The 21,939-nt window shown below is 33.6% G+C and overlaps 1 protein-coding gene across 2 annotated transcripts in view; it reads right to left on the bottom strand.

Moving 5' to 3' along the window:
* LOC143073347 (mediator of RNA polymerase II transcription subunit 27-like) overlaps nt 1-12,888 on the bottom strand; it is a 37,957-nt gene extending 25,069 nt beyond the window's left edge. The window contains exons 1-3 of one of the 2 annotated variants that reach the window (XM_076248811.1): nt 12,647-12,888; nt 10,462-10,603; nt 6,719-6,858 (exon numbers count right to left, since the gene is read on the bottom strand). In XM_076248811.1, coding sequence (XP_076104926.1) covers nt 6,719-6,858; nt 10,462-10,603; nt 12,647-12,825 — 461 coding nt within the window. In that variant the 5' untranslated portion in view covers nt 12,826-12,888. The remainder of the gene's footprint in view (nt 1-6,718; nt 6,859-10,461; nt 10,604-12,646) is intronic. The other variant, XM_076248810.1, reaches the window with a different exon arrangement.
* Nucleotides 12,889-21,939: the final 9,051 nt, after the last annotated feature.

Below are 21,939 nucleotides of genomic sequence, written 5' to 3'. Positions count from 1 at the left end.
ATTTAAGTTGATTCAACTACTTGTACTATTCTGGACAAAGAAAGATAACTCCAATCAATTGAAAATTTCTTACTATTGCACAATTTTGTGCAATTAGATATTTCTTGCTATTGCGCAATACTGTGCAATTGAAAATATTTGCTATTGCACAATACTGTGCAATTTAAGATTTCTTGCTATTGCACAATACTGTGCAATTGAAAATTTCTTGCTATTGCACAATACTGTGCAATTGAAGATTTCTTGCTATTGCTGAACTGTGCAATTGAAAATTTCTTGCTATTGCACAATACTTAATATAATAATTTTGGATCCTGATTTGAACCAACTTGAAAACTGGGCCCATAATCAAAAATCTAAGTACATGTTTAGATTCAGCATATCAAAAAAGCTCAAGAATTCAATTTTTGTTAAAATCAAACTTAGTTTAATTTTGGACCATTTGGACTTTAATGTAGACCAATTTGAAAACAGGACTAAAAATTAAGAATCTACATACACAGTAAGATTTGGCATATCAAAGAACCTCAATAATTCAATTTTTGATGAAATCAAACAAAGTTTAATTTGGACCCGATTTGGACCAACTTGAAAAGTGGGCCAATAATCAAAAATCTAAGTACATTTTTAGATTCAGCATATCAAAGAACCCCAAGGATTCAATTTTTGTCAAAATCAAACTATGTTTAATTTTGGACCCTTTGGACCTTAATGTAGACCAATTTGAAAACGGGACCAAAAATTAAGAATCTACATACACAGTTAGATTCGGCATATCAAAGAACCCCAATTATTCAATTTTTGATGAAATCAAACTAAGTTCAATTTTGGACCCTTTGGGCCCCTTATTCCTAAACTGTTGGGACCAAAACTCCCAAAATCAAACCCAACCTTCCTTTTATGGTCATAAACCTTGTGTTTAAATTTCATAGATTTCTATTTACTTAAACTAAAGTTATGGTGCGAAAACCAAGAATAATGCTTACTTGGGCCCCTTTTTGGCCCCTAATTCCTAAACTGTTCAGACCTCAACTCCCAAAATCAATACCAACCTTCCTTTTGTGGTCATAAACCTTGTGTTTAAATTTCATTGATTTCTATTTACTTAAACTAAAGTTATTGTGCGAAAACCAAGAATAATGCTTATTTGGGCCCTTTTTTGGCCCCTAATTCCTAAACTGTTAGAACCAAAACTCCCAAAATCAATCCCAACCTTCCTTTTGTGGTCATAAACCTTCCGTCAAAATTTCATAGATTTCTATTAACTTAAACTTAAGTTATTGTGCGAAAACCAAGAAAATGCTTATTTGGGCCCTTTTTGGCCCCTAATTCCTAAAATGTTGGGATCAAAACTCCCAAAATCAATCCCAACCTTCCTTTTGTGGTCATAAACCTTGTGTTAAAATTTCATAGATTTCTATTCACTTTTACTAAAGTTAGAGTGCGAAAACTAAAAGTATTCAGACGACGACGACGCAGACGACGACGCCAACGTGATAGCAATATATGATGAAAAATCAAAATTTTTGCGGTCGTATAGTAATGTCCAAGACCAACTACCTGTCATTTTCAGAATATTTAAAAGTAATCAAAACCCTGTGGCCATGCACACCTTCATTATGTGTATGATCATCCTTTAAAAGTTGTACCTCCAAAACTGTGGGAGCAGATAGCCAGACACACAATTTATCCTAATCAGGACGGACAGGGGTAAATAAATATTCCCCTCAACATTTTGTGAGGCCCTAAAAGAGCTCCTTTTTCAACTACAGTTTCAAATTAGGATTTTTTTACCAATATCAAAATGATTCATAGCCATTACAATGACTACATAGGATTTATTTTTTTTAATTTATTCCTGCACTTTAATTTAAAGTTCATGAAGTGTTTTTGGGATCGTCAATATCTAAAATAAACTAGAAATAATGCTTGTTCTGTAGGAACTTAATCACACTTTCTATGATATCAGCAGTGTTGTCTCTCAATTCTATGGTATCAGCAGTGTTGTCTCTCAATTATAAGAATTTAATTTGCCAAATAATTCATGCAAAACCATCTGCGCCAAAAACTTTTTCATCTTTTAATTGGGAAAAACTTAAAATTGAAACTTGTCTCTATTATATATAGTCTGGTGCATCTGATCTGACAAGTGGCTAACGGTACAGACTAGCAATATAGTTGTCCGGAGCAACAGTGCAGACTGGCAATATAGTTGTCAAGGCTAACTCTACTATCCTTATACAGAAACAACACAACAATACTACTCAACATTTACTTCATAATATCAGAGGTGCTAAGGCTACGTCACACACTGACATCAACCCTAGATACAAATCAGTAAACTCCTACGGTATTCTGAACAATAGTATCATATTATTTCAACTACTTGCTCAACATGGGAAGGGAAGTGACAATGCCCCCAATGATAGACATTTTTCAAATTCATGCACTTTTCCTGTCACAGTAAGAACCCATTGTTTGATGACATCATTTATGCTGATTGAACTCTGGTAAACCAGTGCAACTCTTTTATAAATAAATGCTCCCACAGCACAGCTTGGAAGAACAGCAGAGGTCAAACCCTGAACAGTTCGGGCATGTATAGACACTTCTTGATACAGCTCTGAATTTGGATTGTGAGTTAATATTTAACATATCTAAATAAATGTGGTCATAGAAGTTGAGAAAGAACTGAAAATTTTGAATTGGATCTTTGCCTTAATTGTGGTCCAAACTAACACCAATAAATCATTTCTAGTTATTGGCAATAACAGCTTTTAAGTTTTCAAGGAAGTTTTCTTCATATAAAGGTATTTGTTCACAAGGTATCATGCATTTCTGATATATAAGACTTTAAGCAAATAGTTTAAGCAGTATCTTTGCCACCGCCTGATTGTTATCTCTATGTCTTGTTTACTTTAACTTTCTTTGTGCGGGCGAGAAAAAATTATAAAAATCCCTTTACTCCCTCTAAATGGCACCAGCTAAGAGATGTATAAAAAATCTAATATCTTTTTTCATTTGCTCAATCAATAATGCAATGCAAATAGTGAAACAATAATTAGCTTTTAGCAGCCAGTATGGTTTAATTTTGTCAAAATAAGCTAAAAAAACATTGATTTTGAATTATTCACTTGCAAGTGAATAATTCGACCTCATTGAACCCGTATTCATGTGAACTTCAATTTAACCCCTTAGCTTGAGATTGATAACACGTGATTTAATTTGTATGTGTGAAGTTATTTTAAAGAAAAGAATGTCAACATTGAAAGTGAAACAAAGGTAAATCATTTGAATGAGTGATACAATCCACAAAAAAATAATTCTTAAACCGGTAAAAACATGATAAACATTTATTTTTCATCAATAAAATAAAATTGAATAGACCTAGAATAATCCAACAGCACATGTTTGCTTTATCTATTTATATCTATATTTATGTTTACATCGCTTATATGGTCATGGCATGACTTTTGAGGTCAACTCGATAATTAATTAGATGGCGTCTGGACTAAAATACACACGAAATGAAGCTATGTATTTTCATGCTCGTGCCTTGTTTATTATATTTTTCAGACTTTTAATAGTTTGGATAAATATTTTTCATTGTTATAAATAAAATATGAGACTTTTTCAATTAAATCGGTGAACATGAATTTGAGAGCTAGTGCTCCTTTAAGTCCTTGTAAGCAGTAAATGGTAAATATTGCATTCATTTTGCAATTTACATGATTAAGGGAAGTTTAAAATAAAAAATCTAATTGTATTCTAATACGCAAATTACAAATTTGAGTTGGAGTTATTGTCCTTTGCTCATGATTGTACATTTGTAGTTAAACCAGATTCATACAATATTCATTACTGATAAACTGTTGACACAGAGGTATGGATCACCTATCAGTAAAAAAAATCAGAATAACAGAACATAGTTCCAACATCCCCTGCATTACATATATTTTATTTATCTAAGATTAAATAATTTATAAAAAATATTGTTTTCTTGTTGTTTGAAACAATTCATAAATATCGTTGAAGGGCCATAACTCATACAAATATTTTATCTGCCTTTGTATTCAAAACTGTCAAAGATATAGCTGATATATAGCTATAATATAAATTCTTCAAAAGTCAGGCAAGAATTATACACAGGAGAGCACTTACAATTCAATATATATCATATAATCAATATTTCCAAAGGGCATAACTCCTTCAAAAATAATAGATTAGCATTATTTTTCGAATTTGTCTAATTAAGACATTGCTGACATAAACCTGTAACATAAATATTATAAAAATCTACCAAAAATCATACACATAAGAGCCTAGCAATGCAAAATTCAATACAACTAGAACACACCCGCAAAATCGCAGGCTTTTAGAGCTTGGTTGAAAGTATGTAAACTGTTGTTGGATGAATTTGAGTAAAAGATTTTATGACTGGAGAATTTCAGGAAAGGTATCAAGTCATAGGTACTTAGGGAGAGACCAATGTTTTAAGCCCTCCCTGAGGTTTTCAAAGTTCTTTATTGTTTGTTTTCTGATAATTTCAATTATGTTCGTGTTTTTCTGTATACATGTACTATAAACATGCATATTTTATAAATAAAGTGTATTTGCTATTTACTATCAATTCCAAGTTTACTATCAACGACAGTCGCTGATATATTATATAGACTTTCTAAATAGCAAATACACTTTTATCTATAGTATATATGTATGATCCCAGTATACAGGAACACACGAAAGCATTGTTTGGTCTCCAAATACTGTGTAATTTTAAAAACAGTCCTAAATGGAAGTCTTGTCTATGACTTAAATTCCGTCCAATGACGGAAATAAATGCACACCCGCCAAATCTCCCAAAATAACTCAAACTGAATAATCATAAGCAAGGATGATAAATGCCACAATGCATTGTACCTATAGGACACAGAGGCATGATGATTAATTTATTCTGAAAGGAAAAGAAGCGACACACGAAATGAGGTCTTCTCGTTCAATAGTATAGATTATTATTTCTACAGGGCATAACTGTTTTAATAATAATTGATTGGTACCAATTTCAAACTTGACATAAAATCATTTCTTACTTTAACAGAAAAACTAAACATTAAAATGTGTTTAATGATTCAAATTCACTGGACAATATCCTAGGGAACAGGGCCTCAATATAGTCTTCAACACTGGACAATATCCAGGGAACAGGGCCTCAATATAGTCTTCAACACTGGACAATATCCTAGGGAACAGGGCCTCAATATAGTCTTCAACACTGGACAATATCCTAGGTAACAGGGCCTCAATATAGTCTTCAACACTGGACAATATCCTAGGGAACAGGGCCTCAATATAGTCTTCAATCTTTATTGTAATGTTAGCTATTTATACAAAATTTCATTGATCTATCACAAGTAGTTCTTATAAAACTGACTTAAGCAGGAAAACTCAACACTAAAAGTTTCTAATTAATTCAGTCACAGGACCATGTCCTAGGGAGCAGTGCTTCAAAATAGTTGCCAAAGTGATATGTTCTACAAGTAATGTGATCTGATACAAAATATCAGTGGTCTATCACAAGTAGTTCTTATCAAACTAACTTAAGCACAACTGAACAATTGTTGACAATGACCAGATAAGATCTAAATAATTATCCCTTCACTGCACTATTGTGTTGGAACTATCAAAGGTAGTGATAATCTTTGAAAGATATAGATATCAAGTCAGTATCATAGGGTTTTGACTGCATTTAATGTAATCTTTTCCCCCAAAATTACCAAATCAAAATGAGGGTATACCTTGACAGAATATCATGAATATGATAAACAATGAATTATAGAAAAATCATAAAACTGACATTTTATAAAAATCTCATTGTCAGTAAAAAGTTCAAAATGCTCATATGCTGCATCAGAGTTCTTCAACGGTGGTCCTTGAAGAAAATATCCTGGTCCTCACTAATAAATCTATTACAAAATACCAAAATTGTGTCAGCCCTCTTCAAATGTTTGAGGGAAGGACTCAGGACTTCTAACTACCACTTTTTGAGAACTTTGCTGCAATGAAGTCAAAGGTACGTCAACTGGATGGTTATTCACAAGGAATCTGTTTTCCTAACTGACCAACTATTTATACTAACAAAAGATCACAATAAATGTGACTGACACTCATATAATTCATTATCACTGAATAATATGTCGAATGTGTTATGAGACTAATGTTATAAAACATTTACCAAACCTACATTGTACAAGATAAAGGCCCGATAATTACATACATAGATATTTTACACAAAATAGTTTCTACTCATAACTGAGACTATGAAAGTCAGTAAAATACTTCAGTAATTTTGCACCAAATGAAAGCTTTCATTGGAATTGGAACTTTTTTCATAATAGAAAAAAATTATATGAAATAGGAAAAGGAAGGCATATATTTTTTTTAGATCAGCAGTACCTGTTTAGGAAATTTAAACTTTACACAACATAATTCAAGGTCTATTGCCTTGGTCCTCATCTAAAAAATTATTTATGTCAGATTTAGCAATAACAAGATAAATCTTAACTATGCTTGAACTAATACATTACTTAACAACCAGAATTTTTGGAATAATGTAGACTTTGGCATCTTTATTTCAGGAATTACACAGTTGCCATCGAGTGATCTACTCAATATACATAAAGGCAGATAGCATCATTAATCTTAACATAAAATTAAATACCTTGCTGGGATATTATGAGCCACTGGTGGCATGCGCCTCTGTCGTTTTGTAGATAAGCCTGGTCCCACCTGACTTTTATTGGTTCTTCTTAGAGTAGCTTGTTGTAAAGCTTGGCATGCATAATCTGAAAGTCTGTTCACCTATGTAAAACATATCAGTATATCATAATATGGTTGAAAATTCAAAAAGTCTGTTAAAATCTACAATTTATGATTATATTATAAAGTGGTTGAAAATTGGGCACGTCTGTTTATGTACAACATATCAAAAATAATATAAAAGGTTGAAAATTCGACAATTCTGTTCACCTACAAAGTATCAGTATTCACAGTATCCAGTGGTTGAAAATTGGGCATTTCTGTTGACCTCCAGCATATCATTTTATCTTTAAGTTATAACGTCCTATGCATGTACATTTCTAGGAATATGATTGGTTAAAAGATAAAAGAGTCTGTGTGGAGACCGTGTATATTCCATATTAGGTAAAAAGGGAGGCTGCAGGGCTTATTTCAATACATGGTTGGTAGTGGAAGTATGACTTTGGCACTATTTGAGATTAAATATATGTATTGAAAGTTCTGTTATTTATTGTTATATCAAGGTTGTTGACATTAGACCAATGGAAGTAGGTTCTTAAAATTGAACACTTGAACACTTTAGTCTTTAAGGTCAAGGATCAGTAAATGACCAGTCAATAGAATTTTTAAAAATTTACAACTCAATTAGATATTGAAAATATACATCAGAAAATGTAAAAAAAAGTACATGTCACCGACTTCGTTTTTCGAGAAAAAGCCATTTCTAAAATGGTCCGATCGGGTACTAAATTACATTGAATATATAAGAAAAATCAATATTTTTCAACAATTTTCGGTTTCCTGAATAAATCATGTGAACTACTCCATAGAATTTTAATAAAAATTTATATGTTCTTCCTCTTTGTCTAAAAAATTAGATGATGTTAAAAAAAAATATGGTCACCTACTTCGTTTTCCCTGTAGAAGCGACACAAACTCAACATTTTGACAAAAAACAAGAATGTGTCCAAAGTACACGGATGCCCCACTCGCACTATCCTTTTCCATGTTCCATGGACCGTGAAATTGGGTAATTATCTAATTTGGCATTAAAATTAGAAAGATCATATCATAAGCAACAAGTGTACTAAGTTTCAAGTTGATTGGACTTCAGCTTCATCAAAAACTACCTTGACCAAAAACTTTAACCTGAAACTCCCACTTTCATTTTCTATGTTCAGTGGACCGTGAAATTGGGGTCAAAGTCTAATTTGGCTTAAAAATTAGAAAGATCATCTCATAAGCAACAAGTGTACTAAGTTTCAAGTTGATTGGACTTCAGCTTCATCAAAAACTACCTTGACCAAAAACTTTAACCTGGACGGACGAACGGAACCACAGACGGACGGACGGACGAACGTAGCCACAGACCAGAAAACATAATGCCCCTCTACTATCGTAGGTGGGGCATAAAAATCAAAAATCTTGACGTCGTCATTTTTATTACATAACGTCAATTATCATGTTAATATTTTCCAACATTCTTCATGTTGATTATGCATGATGATTATGTGTTTTGAATTGATAGGTTCTTTTCATCATTAGAGCCAAGATTGTTATCATTAGTGTTTATTTTTTATTACCAGTTTTCTTTATTCTTTATATTTTAGCACCCCATTATTCTCTTTTCTTTATTTTCCTTTATTCAGCAATTTTTGCCCGTTATTCTGTATTCCGTAAACCCCAATCAGACTCTCTTATATGGACACGTATTTTAAAGAAAATTAAATGTTGAAAAAATAATATGTTCATTATCAATATGTAGATGTTTAAGACAAATACTGATTTAGACAAAAATACTTTGTACGTACATACACGTAAAAAATATTAAAAACATAAAAAAAGAAAAATCATTCCCATGAAGGATTGATTTAATAAATCAAAGATAAAATTCAGTAAATTGGAGCAACATTTTTTTATAACTGAAAGTGGGAAGTGGGGGGGGGGGGATATTGTGTTACCCTTGTCCATCTGTCCGTCCTACCTTCCGTCCCATTATGGATATACATATCTTTCTATATCTATATAGTTTTCCACATAACTCCTCATCCTAGGAAGTCTTCACTTTGCTGTCCATTTGTACAAATACTAAAGGTGTGCATGTGGTTAGGGTTTTGATTTTTATTAATATTTGCTCTTATGGGCCGGGAGAAAGTTGAACTTTGTCGTTCGTAATCTCGTCGACTATCTTGCATGTCATCTGTTTCCATTTTTTCTCCGTTCCGATATATGATTTAGCCACTTTTTGAAAAACCGGTAACTTTAGCAGCGGAACATGCAATAGCTTGTTTTCAGTACTATATCATGACAGAACGTGTTCTGTCCATAAACTGCTGCTTAACATCGCATATATAAACAACATTATCAATGATTCTACAAATTCTTGAAAGAGTGTCGTGTGTTTATTTATACATCTGCAAGTTAACAAATAAAACATGCATACAAACTGACAACTTTTTTTATCAGTATAAAATTTATTTTATACAAGTCTATGGAAACGTTAAAGTTTACTAAATGGTTCTGACTCCAAAAGCATTCGAGGGTATGCTCGAAGCATATACAGAACCAGAACATTATAAATATTAAATGATTGTTGCAACCGTGGCGAAGGTTAATTAATTTAAATGTAAAATCATTTTGTGTCATCTGTCGTCATTCACTGACTGACGACTCACGCAGCAGAGAATTTATGCTCAGTATATATTTATGTGGTTCATTTCCTTTTCTTAAATTTGAAAAGGTTTTTACTTGTTCCGACTGGTGTGATTATTTTCAAAATAGGGAATATCTAGTCTAACCGTACAATACAAGGTTTATGATTAATGTCTAAAACTTGTACCCCCTTCTGCTTATTTCCTGCCGAACGATGTCTATTTCCAGTGAATATAGGGTTTTTGTTTGGACAGTTTTGACATACATGTACTAAGTACATATGGAATACTTCAGAGAGCATACTGTTTTTTCTAATCACAACTTAGGAAGAAATGCACACTGTTTAAATTGCTTAGCGAGCTACATATGTATCAAAGTTCTACCACCTTATACCCGTCAAGTTCGCGATTTTCATTTTGAAGATCTTCTTCATGACTTTTTTCATATTCATTTTTAAAATCCTGGCGTATTTCTTCATCTTCAATTTTAGCAAACAAGTTAATTCTCCTAGAAGTTGCATACTTTACATCATATATTTACCGTTGTCCTGTCAGAAAGTCGCCGGTTGCAACAATGCAAAATCTAGTCAAAGGGACGTAATTCGTACAAAACGTCGCAAAATTTCACAGAATCCGGTAGACGGCGTTCATTTACTATTACTTGACCTTAATATAAAAATAAGAAGATCTGTGGTATATTTGCAAATTAAATGAGACAACTGTAGTCTAAATTCAACAAATAAAAATAGTCGGTTAGATAAATTTGTTACATAGTGTGTTAGTGACCTAATATGATATATAGGGCAAAGCTCTCACCCCATATGGAATTTACTGACCCCATATATATCATATTAGGTCACTAACACACTATGTAACTAATAATAGTACAGTGGTTATATATTGGGCAAGTCTGTTTACCTACAACATATCATTATATTATAAAGCGGTTCAAAATTGGGCAATTTTGTTCCCCTTCAAAGTATCAATATAGTATATCAAGACTAGAACTGTTTACCTTATTTGTCCACTTGTGTGCATGTATTAACTGACTAGGCAGTTGTGTTCTGTCTGTAGCTGGATCTAGACATACTAAACTAATATTATTAGAAGTCTGGTGAACTGTAGATGGCAAACTCTGTGAGATCTTTTCCAGGTCACTACAAAAAGCATTTTAAAATAAACATCAGCAGATCTAGAATCCATGATATATGCAAAAGTATTTCATGTCGACTCGTGCTGACATCATACATGTGTCATATATATATCAGCCTCCCACATCAGTTCTAAATATGGAAAACTATCAATTTGTTAATACTTTCTAAATGTTGGTCATAAACAATCTTAAACCTTTCAAAACAATATAAAGAAATTCTATTATTAAATAAAATTCCATTTGAATGCATTTAAATAAGTCGGTATACATTTGTAGTTTAAAATGGAATGAAAATATAAATAAACAGACACTTGAATTTATCTTGATATGGTCACTTTAATTATTACCTGTGAGGAAGTTCTCAAACCTCTTTCCCAACTTAGTATATTCTATCATCTTCAGCAGAGATGAAAAAAGTGCACTGTACAATCCAGTTAAGTTACATTGTATGAACTTTCTAAATCATGCAATGCATTTGAATTTAATTTATCTAGGGCATGCTATGCTTTAAAAAATTTTCAGATGCACAGGTTTATCTGTCTGTACACTGAGTAAATTTTGAGGTGAAAGTACGGCCATATCAGCAAAAGGGTCCACATGAACCTTAAGGTTTATCATTACAAATGGACAAATATGGCCGTATTTTCACCTCAAAAACTACTCTGTATACCATGCATACTGACTTACCTGTACTGTTTGGAAAGTTTTAATGCCTAGCATCCAATAGATATATAAAAGTTAAATGCATTTTGTGTTTAAGAAAGATAAAATCTTTCTTGGTTTTTGATGGGCATTTTTTTTTTCCTATCTGCAGAAGGTGTAACAATAATTACATCCCAGCTCCTTTGTTCTAACAGGGGTGATCTGAGCCGGATCACCCCTGCCAGATCACCCCAGTTTGAGTTTCTTTGTTATGCATGCTTTCCTTTGTTCTGTAACATTTTGGCGCGAATGTCAAATCCACTATAAAACTTATAATTAATTATTCGGAAAAGACTATCTGTCAAAATTCACGTAGAAAAAATCCAGTGTATATGTTGGGATTCGAACTCAAGACCTTCAGCATATCAAGCCACGACACATACCACTACACCAGAACGACTGGATACGAATTAATAGTTATTTGACATACTTAAAGGAAGCAAGATCTTTTTATAAGTGGGCGAGTTGTCAAACCTTTATTCAGTGGGGCTTAAACCTTTTTCGTTAATAACATGAATAAGCGAGTTTTTAGATTGATTGTTCAATTTGATTTTACACTTTTTCAAAAGTGGGGCGAGACGGTAAACAAGAGTGGGGCGATTTTTTTATAAAGTGGCGATATAGTGTGGGCCGATTGGCAAGTGGGGCGAGTTGACAATTATTTGATATCTACTCATCGTGTTTGAGGGTCATTAAGGGTATACATCATACAGTAATATATAAAGTATATTATAATTGTTGTGTGGCATTCTAAACTAGATTTTATTAATTTTAAATGGTTTTCCGTCTAATCTAAAACAGCTGGGATTTAAAATAGTTATCCCATTCGGAAATGGTGTGTCAGTGTTAGATCACCCTCTGTCCTCTGGCCATTAGGGTGATCTTACACTGACACACCGTGTCCTTGTGGGATAAATATTAAACAAACACCTGAATTACTTTGATAGTGTCCACTCACTGACTCAGATAAATCACCTATAGTTGTGAAGATACCTGTTGTCCAAGTCAATTAAGGACAATCAAAACAATACAAACCGGTTTTTTACCTGAGGGAGCAGAGTATCTCATAGTTGAACTACTGTCAATGTATATTTGTTCCACCTAACAGAAGTTGCACTGGAAACTTTGTTATAAACAATGTCATAATACCTGTTCCTGTTGGACCAAATATAAATTTCTATACCATTTATTCCGTGAGGAACATTTCCTGTAATATTTACTCCAGTGGAAATAATATTCCAGAATATTGTTTCCATTTGGAACTTAAATTATGAAGGAACTTCTATTCCGTGACACTACAACCAAGGACGTATAACTAACATACATTATTTTGTTTCAATTGTACCTCAAATTATCATTCATAGATAACAAAGACTTCTGTAGATCTTCAAGCATTTCTTTTTCCTCTTCTTTCGTTGATGTTTGGCCATTTGATAGGTCTGTAAATACTTTCGTAACACTTCCTCTGAGCTTTTGAGTTAATTTTATTGCGTGAATAAGTTTTTCGGCTTCTTGGTCCCCCATTTTTAATGGCAACTGTGTCTCGGCTATCCTTAGGTTAATTGAGCTAAGCAAGAATTCCAGTTTAAATTTAAAGTTTTGAGTTATTTCGGATTTTTTCATGTCGAAAATAGATCAAATTTTTATAAGAATAGTTCCGAACAAAATCCGCGGGAAATGTAAAAGTAAACCAAATACCGAAAATAACTCCGATTTTATGATAACTATCTTTTACAGAACAAAGTGCAATAACCCAGAGGCAAATCCAGAATATGGAACATATATGTAACATGTCTCATTTATTATTTGATAATGATAATATTGAAGTTTTCTTTAAATTGTATTTGTTTTTTTATGCTGATGATACTGTTATATTTGCTGAGTCTGATACTGAATTACAATCTGCCTTAAATGCCATGTATTTGTATTGTGAAACGTAAACAGACAGATGTTCTTATAATGGATTTCTCAAAGGCATTTGATAAAGTCGGTCACAGTCTCCTAGTACACAAACTAGAACATTACGGTATCAGTGGTAAAACCAATAGATGGATAGCCAGCTTCCTATCCAATCGAACGCAAGCAGTGGTAGTGGATGGAGAGTGCTCATCACATATACATCAACGACATGCCAGATGGGATCAAATCCACTGTCCGCCTATTTGCTGATGATACAATAGCATATCTTACCATCTCATCTGACAAAGATTCAAATGACCTTCAAAGCGACCTCGACAAACTGGGAACATGGGAAGTCAAATGGAAAATGTCCTTCCATCCGGACAAATGCAACGGTTCTCACCATCAGCCGCAAAAACAACACCATTCCAACATCTTACACATTGCATGGCCACAAACTGGAACCTGTCAAAAGTGCTAAATACCTTGGTTGCACCTTCACATCCGAACTGAAGTGGAATGATCATATCAATAATATATGTAACAAAGCCAATAGGACAATAGGCTTCCTTAAGAGAAATTTAAACATAGGAGCTACTTCAGTAAAAGAAAATGCATACAAAAGCCTCGCAAGACCAATTATAGAGTATGCAAGCCCAGTATGGGACCCATACTTTAAAACGGAAATAGATCGTTTAGAAATGGTCCAGAGAAGAGCAGCAAGATACGTTTCCAACAAACACCATAATCACTCAAGTGTCAGCAAAATGATTGAGCACCTGGAATGGCCATCTCTGGAAAAAAGGCGAAAAGACGCTAGGCTAACTATGCTCTACAAAATAGAACACGACAAAGTGGCTGTAACTAAGGAAGGTCGTCTTATGCAACCAACACGACTGTCGAGGAACATGTACGACAAAAGTTTCCAAATTCCTGCAAGCAGAAGTGATTACAGGAAATACTCATTCTTCCCAAGAACAATCAGGGATTGGAACGCTCTCCCTCCTGGGGTAGTATCAGCACCGTCAGTCGAGGCCTTTAAAGCCTCACTGACAAAGCTGAACTAAATTATTGAATTGGGGGTTGGGGGTGGGGGGTCTGTATGCGCACCTAAGTCATGGCTTAATAATCAGCTCGTTGATTGTGGCCATTATCAGGCAGAAGCAGAAGCAGAAGCAGAGAACATAGAAGCTTAGTGTTAATGTAGCCAAAAACCAATATTGCGATATTTTCAAAAAACAGACTATGTGAAAACACTCAATTTTTCTATAACAATAAACCAATAGCTGTGTTAGATGATTTTCTATATTTGGGTACAGTTTTTTCTAGAAAAGGTACTTTTCACAAAAATAAGGCTAGACTTGTACAACAAGCTAGAAAAGCCAGGGCCGTAACTACCTATGAGACAGGGAAGGCAACTGCCTGCCCTGAATTTTCTACACCAATTTTTTTTTTTTTTTTTTTGAAGTAAAAAAAATAAAGTATTGACAATATGTACACGAAGAACTTGAATTTATATTATAAACAACACAAGTTAACAGTTTTAACAGTGTTATCATGATACGTGATATTTCTGTCATTTTTCGGATTTTTGATCGTTTCAGTATTTGTTTTATTCTTTTTTTTTCTCGTGTGGCCGTCCGTCTGTTATTCAGTATTGAGGGATCAGTATTCGTATTAGAACACATGAAACTTTGCTTTCGATAATTTTGAAAAAAACGTAACTATTCACATTTATTTTGGGGCTCAATTATTTAAGCAGAGGAAGTTCCTTTTGTATTGTGAATTTTTTAGGATATCGGAAATTCGTTACCGGCTGAATCAGCTGTTGGATCGTTTTTTTAAGTTTCCCGATCGTAAGACAACATTATGGTCAATGCATTAGTAGGTAAACACTCCCATTCGTTGTAGCAGGGACTTTCTATACTAAGTATATATACTAGACTAGTATAGAAAGTCCCTGGTTGTAGTTTATATACATGTCTGTTCAGCTTTCAACAATATTGAAATTCAAGATCCTCCATAAAAAAAAAGTATCTTGCGTTTTAAAAAAAACAAAATGTTTTATAATGTTGCAAACCAGTTTCTAAAAAAAAATATCTTTAAATACAGAAAACACAGATAATAATTGTTTGCATGAAAATTGCCCCAAGGATCCAGCAAAACTGATCTTTCTTAAAGTAAGGAAATCGAAGGAAAACGGGTAATTTTAGCCATATCATTTGGGAAAAAATCCACGGTCACAATGTATTTAATGTTAACAATTATAGGTCAAAGTACAGCCTTCAAGACGGAGCTAGCCTTGTTTTTGCATAAAAGTTGCTTCCAGGTTCAAGCAATACTGATGTTTCTTAAAGTAAGAAAATCGAAGGGAAACGGGTAATTTTTCGTCAATGACTGAGAGGAAAAAATCGGTGGAGGGCTGCGCCCCCTATCCCAAGGATGCTCAATCGGCGGCCCAAAAATCCCTGCCTCCCCTGAATTCGAACCCTAGTTACGGCCCTGAAAGCTATGTTCTATGTTTTATATAAAGCGAGAAAGCTTAGTTTGCCAATAGATATTGTGATGCAATGGTGGCACCTATTTTATTATATGGTGAAGAAGTATGGGGTTATGAAAATAATGCCACTATTGAGTCTTTGCATTTAGAATTTTGCAAGTATATATTAAAGGTTAAAAAATGTACACCAAACTATATTGTATATGGCGAACTTGGTAGAACACCCATGTCTATATGTATTAAAGCTAGAATGGTTGGTTTTTGGCAGTGAATTTTAAATGGCAAAAAAGAGAAAATATCTCGAACATTGTATGATATGTTGCATAAACTGAATGAAGGTGATGTGTACCATTCTAAATGGTTATTATATATAAAAGATATTTTAATTGAATGTGGTTATGGAAATTATTGGTATGACCAATTTGTACTAAGAAATATAAGCCTGTCTAAAAATTTAAAGCAAGTTCTTCATGAAAAATTTGTAGAAGGTTGGAAATACCAAGTATATGTCCTAGCTGGAACCAACAGTGATAACATCAATTCAAAAAGCCGACGTTACAACTAATGCTAATGTGTCAAAGAATCAACCACCCGACCAAAGAGCAGAAAATTGCCCGCGTAGGCCATCCAATGGATCTGTAACACAACGAGAAAATCCAGCACATCAGCTGGCCCTTTACACAAAAACGTGTACTAGTTCAGTGAAAGTGGACCGAAGCCTACATTCTCATTAAGGGGACAGCCGAAGCTCGCCTCCGAATGTGTGGATTTCTCGCTGTGTTGAAGACCTATTTGTTGACTATGGCTGTTTTTGGCTCTTTGGTATATCATCTCTATTTTCATTCTTGATTTTGAATAAACTAGAATTAAACAAAAATACAAGACTAACATGGAAACAGTATATCTATATGATTTATTTATATGTGCCTGGACTAACAAAGGTCAGAGGTTCTTTACTTGGGACCGGCGCAAAAGAAGCAGCAGGGTTAGATATGTTTTTTGGAGATTTCAACCCTCCCCTTTACCTCGACTAGCTCTAGCCGATGTAGAATTAAAATCCACAGAAAAACGCACAGTAAAACTAAAGTAAAGTAAAAAGTACAATGTCAGAATAGATTACAAATGTAACTATTCAAAGAAAAATAAAAAAAAATGTTGTTGAAAGATTATGTCTTCATCATATGAAAATCAAGGACAGTTGCTTCCGTTTTGGGATTTAGTATCATACCAGCATAAAAAACATGAGAAGAACATAACCCGTATCATGCAAACAATCTCTTTCCCAAATACTGCAATCAATACCAATACGTACACCTCCGGTGGATTCAGTCTCAAAATATCATAAGAAGTCGAAGTCTTTATTAGGAAGAGATGACCTTGTGATTATACCAAAATATAAGTATTCAGAGAAATTTGGAACAATTAGACTGTTCAGAAAAATGTTATGTAAAAAAATATACCAATAGACTAACAATCCTCCTTATGCTTGCAATACCTCTCCGTAATCAGGAGAATACTGGATTCGACAAAAAGTAAAATCACAAAAATACTGAACCCCGAGGAAAATTCAAAACGGAAAGTCCCCAACCAAATGTCAAAACCAAAAGCTCAAACACATCAATCGAATGGATAACAATTGTCATACTTCTGACTTGGAATAGGCATTTTCTTATATTAAAAATTGTGGATTAAACCTGGCCGTTTCATAGCTAGTTAAACCTCTCACTTGTATGACAGTCACATCAAATTCCATTACATTGACAACGACGTGTGAACAAAACAAACAGACGTAATAGGTAAGAAAAAAGGGGTACATTGTGTTATAGTCTTAATCACTACAAAAACAAACAAACACATAACAAAGAAGCACAAAAAGACACAGAGACAAATCACGCTAGCAAAAACGAAAAACAAGAATATAAAAATCTACAACAGCACAATAACACAATGTCGGGACGTCCACGTCATATGTATCAAGAAACACAAAAATGCATATACACAAAGCACATTAGCAAAAAAGAAAGACAAAAATACAAAAATTATCACAGAACAATAACACAACGACAGAATGTACAGCGTTACGTCAAATGGATATCACCAAAAACGAACTGAACAGTAAAAGTTATATTCACAAAGACAATGAATTAAAAGAAAACTATAACACATAATAAAGACCATAACCAACGTCAGTGCCGGGAATCTATACTTCAAGACCATCGTGTATAATTTGTGAAGTCGGCACGGAATATTTATCAACAAGGCCTTGATATCTTCCGATTAACAGTATTTATTTTTAGAGAGAGAACGAGACGTTCTTTGACATACACCTGGTTCATCAATGTTCTACTCAGACACTGGCCAGTGACCTTTTTGCAATGTCTGAGTACCGGAACTGCAAGCTCTTGAATACTGAATAAGTTGATAAATATATATCCCATATGCAGGTAAAGTTGGCATATTGCTGCCAAGTTGGGGGGTATTGATAATTTCAAAATTAAACTACAACTGCATGTGAACTGCGACACCATATGGTTACAATCACAAGTGATAATAGATACATTGTTTTCTATATAGTCCTTCCCGTAGCTCGGTGACTGTTCCTTCAACTCTGCTCCTCGGCGTATATAAGACATGCGGTACGTCGTCATTGTACAGTACCTACACTTCGCACTATATACTTTATTGTCCTTCAGCCATATAGCATTTATTCAAAGTCGTGGGTATTCGTCGCTTTTGCACAAAGCTTTATTCCTAACCCTTTTAAACAACTTATGAAAGAAAACCACTGTTCAAAATCACAACCAAAACAAATACAAATGTACTGCTATCATCTCGGACACTATCTGTCGCAGACTTTTCAGACCGGTTTTAATCGGGGAATAATTAAACGGGGAAAACAAATCTCAACCTTTTCATCTGTAAACATCTGTAATTCTTCAGGCTATTCGCAGTTACAAATTAGTTCAATCGAAAAATACCTCGCTACCTCGCTACTATAAAGATCTATGCTATAAAGAACAGTCTGTACCTAAATTATGTGCGAAATGTTACCCAAAGCTCGAAATAACATGAGCCTTAGTACGTACATCAGTTGGAAACACAACTTCAAAACACTGATTAGTCAAAAATTTTATTCCAAGCAATTGGCTAAACGGTGAAAATCAAAGATCTTTTTGAATGAGTTAAGCTTTGAAGTCGTTGATACAAATTAGAATTAAAAACTGAATGAGTCTTTGAATACTTATTCCAACATCAATCTCATTAGAACCAAATATTGATGAGCACCTGGACTACCCATATGACAAATATGTAGCTACCCTGCAGAAAAAAAAAGCCTAAAGCAGCGTTGCTTTTGTGTGTAAGTCACATTACTTAAATCGTTCTACAAAGGCACTAGGTATTGGTAATTCTTTTGAGAACTCGATACGTTCCAAAAGAGGAAATTCTGGATAATGATTGTTTTTTGGAATTTCAACTAAAGATGAAGTAACTTACGTGTCTTTTCAAACAATTTATGTTGCTGGATCTGCCAAGTGCTTCATGAAACCTCTTTCAGTCTTAAAGATAGCATGAACGAATTGGTCCATCTTTGTTTCATAAAATAAGACTGCCAAACGCAGATACTTATATGTCTTATTTTATGGAGGGACACATCATAATTTGTTTTAAAAAATCTGATTACATGAAAAATGTCTATAAAACTGACATAATTGGGAAGCTTGATTTCTTGATTTATAACATATTTCTTACGTTTAAAGGACGTGTGTTTTTTACACACACTCGACATTCCTATAAGAACCGAGTGAGCTTTAAGATCATGATCTGCTATAGATGATGTCCCGATGTTTTACATCAATACCCCATGCCATTTATTCCGGTGGAAAAAAACAGGGTCGATTCAAAATTCCCTCCGAAAACTTGTGATGATACTCCCTCAACTTTAGACATCTAACAATATGTTCGTGTGTAGCTCGGATGCTCTCTATATACCGTGCTTTTACTCCCTGGTGTCGCCCCTGCATGTTTTTCGTGATCCATGTTTCTTTTTTACTTTTAGTTTTCAGAGTTGATGGTCTGCTATTTGAACTTCTGTGTCCCGGGTTTGTCTTTTGCTCATTTATTGTCCTACTTTATGACAATAGTCTGAGTGTTGATTTTTATTTGTAAACGTGTGGTTTTGCAATTCTGCATGCCCACCGATGTCCAGATTTTGTGCGAGAAAATATTTTAAGAATATACAAGACACAGAAAAAATGGTTGTTTCTGCATGGAGAATTGAATTTGACATCAAAGAATTCACAACTGGCTTCTTTTGGTTGATAAAACTAGATAGCTGACATGGTTTAAATTAAAGTAAGGTCACCAATTTTCCGGTATCAAATAATTTGAAAAAAAAGCAATAATGTATTGCCATCTGACCATTTCCATTGATGGGTTAAACTTGCATTAAGTCATGTTCAGACCCTTTTACAGAAAATAAAGGAATATGGAGTAAATGTGCACGAAACCTAATCGCACACAAAGTCAATGCATAAAAAAATATACTTATGATCATTCATTTGGTCAAAGTTGCTGGAAGGTCTTCAACAATAAAAGAATCATTAAATAATACCGTAAAACAGGGTCAAGATGGTCCTTAGTGTCGATTTAAGCAGTACTAGTATTTAAAGCATAATACTGCACTGTCACTATATTTCAATCTAGTCATAAAAATATCACCGAAGTCACAAGTCTAAGTACAATACAAGACTAAAAAAACAGACAGACAGATCCGGTTTTAATGATTATGAAAATTACGAATTTTGCTTTGTCCTACATAGCGGTCTTTTAATGTTGTCAATAAAACCTTCAAGTCTTCAATTACAATGAGTCTATGTTTTTGCTTACAGACCAGAATATTGTTGAAAAAAGCTAAAAAATAATTGCGTTTCAATGTCAGAAAGAGTCTGGGAAACGCTCAGAATGCACGATTTTTCGTTATTTTTCTCAGAGCTTCTGGGGGCCTTGAGCGGCCCCAGTACCCTCGCCAAAAATTTTTCGATATATTTTGCCTCACTATTTGAAGTAACTAGTTACAGACCTGTATGTGTACATATATAAAGTGATGCCCTACCTCCACCTTCCATCACGCACACACTTATTTGCTTACAATCATTCATTAAGAAATTAGTTTTCCACTATGACAAAAGAAATTGCTAAGAACTCTCACATCAAGCGTAACTCGATCCTGATGCAGATTTAGTCCAAGAACAAAAAACGGTAATATATATATGATGAAGAATACTGCAAAGACATAGTGAAAAGAAATTGTCTAAATATTTAAAAAATAATAAAGTAAAAATGGATCATTTAGGCAATATAACACGTTTCAAAGACAGAATGACAACATCAGACCTAAAACGAAACAAAAAGTAAAAAAAAAGTTCATATCTTGACTTACATCTAGAAATTGACAATGAGGGTCGGCTGAAAACAAAACTTTACGACAAAAGAGATGACTTTAGCTTTCCAATTGTGAACGTTCCATTTCTAAGTAGCAACATTCCAGCAGCACCTGCATACGGGGTATATATCTCCCAATTGATACGATATTCCCGTGCTTGCATTTCCCATCATTATTTGATTATTGTTGCAATATATGGGGAAGCTGTTGTGAAAGTGGAATAAATAAACTTAATAAGTTATTAAAGAAATCTGCTAGGGTTATAGTAGAAGCTGACAAAATAACATCATCCAGTTTATTGTTTAATAGTTTACACTGGTTAAATGTGGGAAAACGCATTCAATACCAAAAGGCAATACTTGTATTTAAATCATTAAATGGTATGGTTCCTAACTATTTACAAGAAAATTTTCATTTTATTGATAATCAAAATTACAACTTACGTTCAGCTGATGAAAAACTATTAAATCTTCCAAAACCAAAAACAAATTTTTTAAAGAAAACATTAACATATTCAGGTTCTCAAATATGGAACAGTTTACCAAATGAAATAAAAATGAGTAATACACTTGTATCTTTTAAAACAAAATGTTACAAATTGTTCATCAATTGTGCAAATTAATATGCTTTTTCATTATTATTTGAATACAATTGTATATTGTGTATAATAGAACTTTATAATACTCTATGTACTTATAAATATGTTATTATTATTTTGAGGACTCTCAGGAAGATTAGTTATAACTAATGGGATCATCCTCTTGAATTAAAGATTACTTATTTATTTTATTTATTT

Source organism: Mytilus galloprovincialis, chromosome 4 (genome assembly GCF_965363235.1).
Source record: "Mytilus galloprovincialis chromosome 4, xbMytGall1.hap1.1, whole genome shotgun sequence".
In the NCBI taxonomy this organism is placed as follows: domain Eukaryota; kingdom Metazoa; phylum Mollusca; class Bivalvia; order Mytilida; family Mytilidae; genus Mytilus; species Mytilus galloprovincialis.
This window is presented reverse-complemented; position numbering and strand designations above follow the sequence as displayed.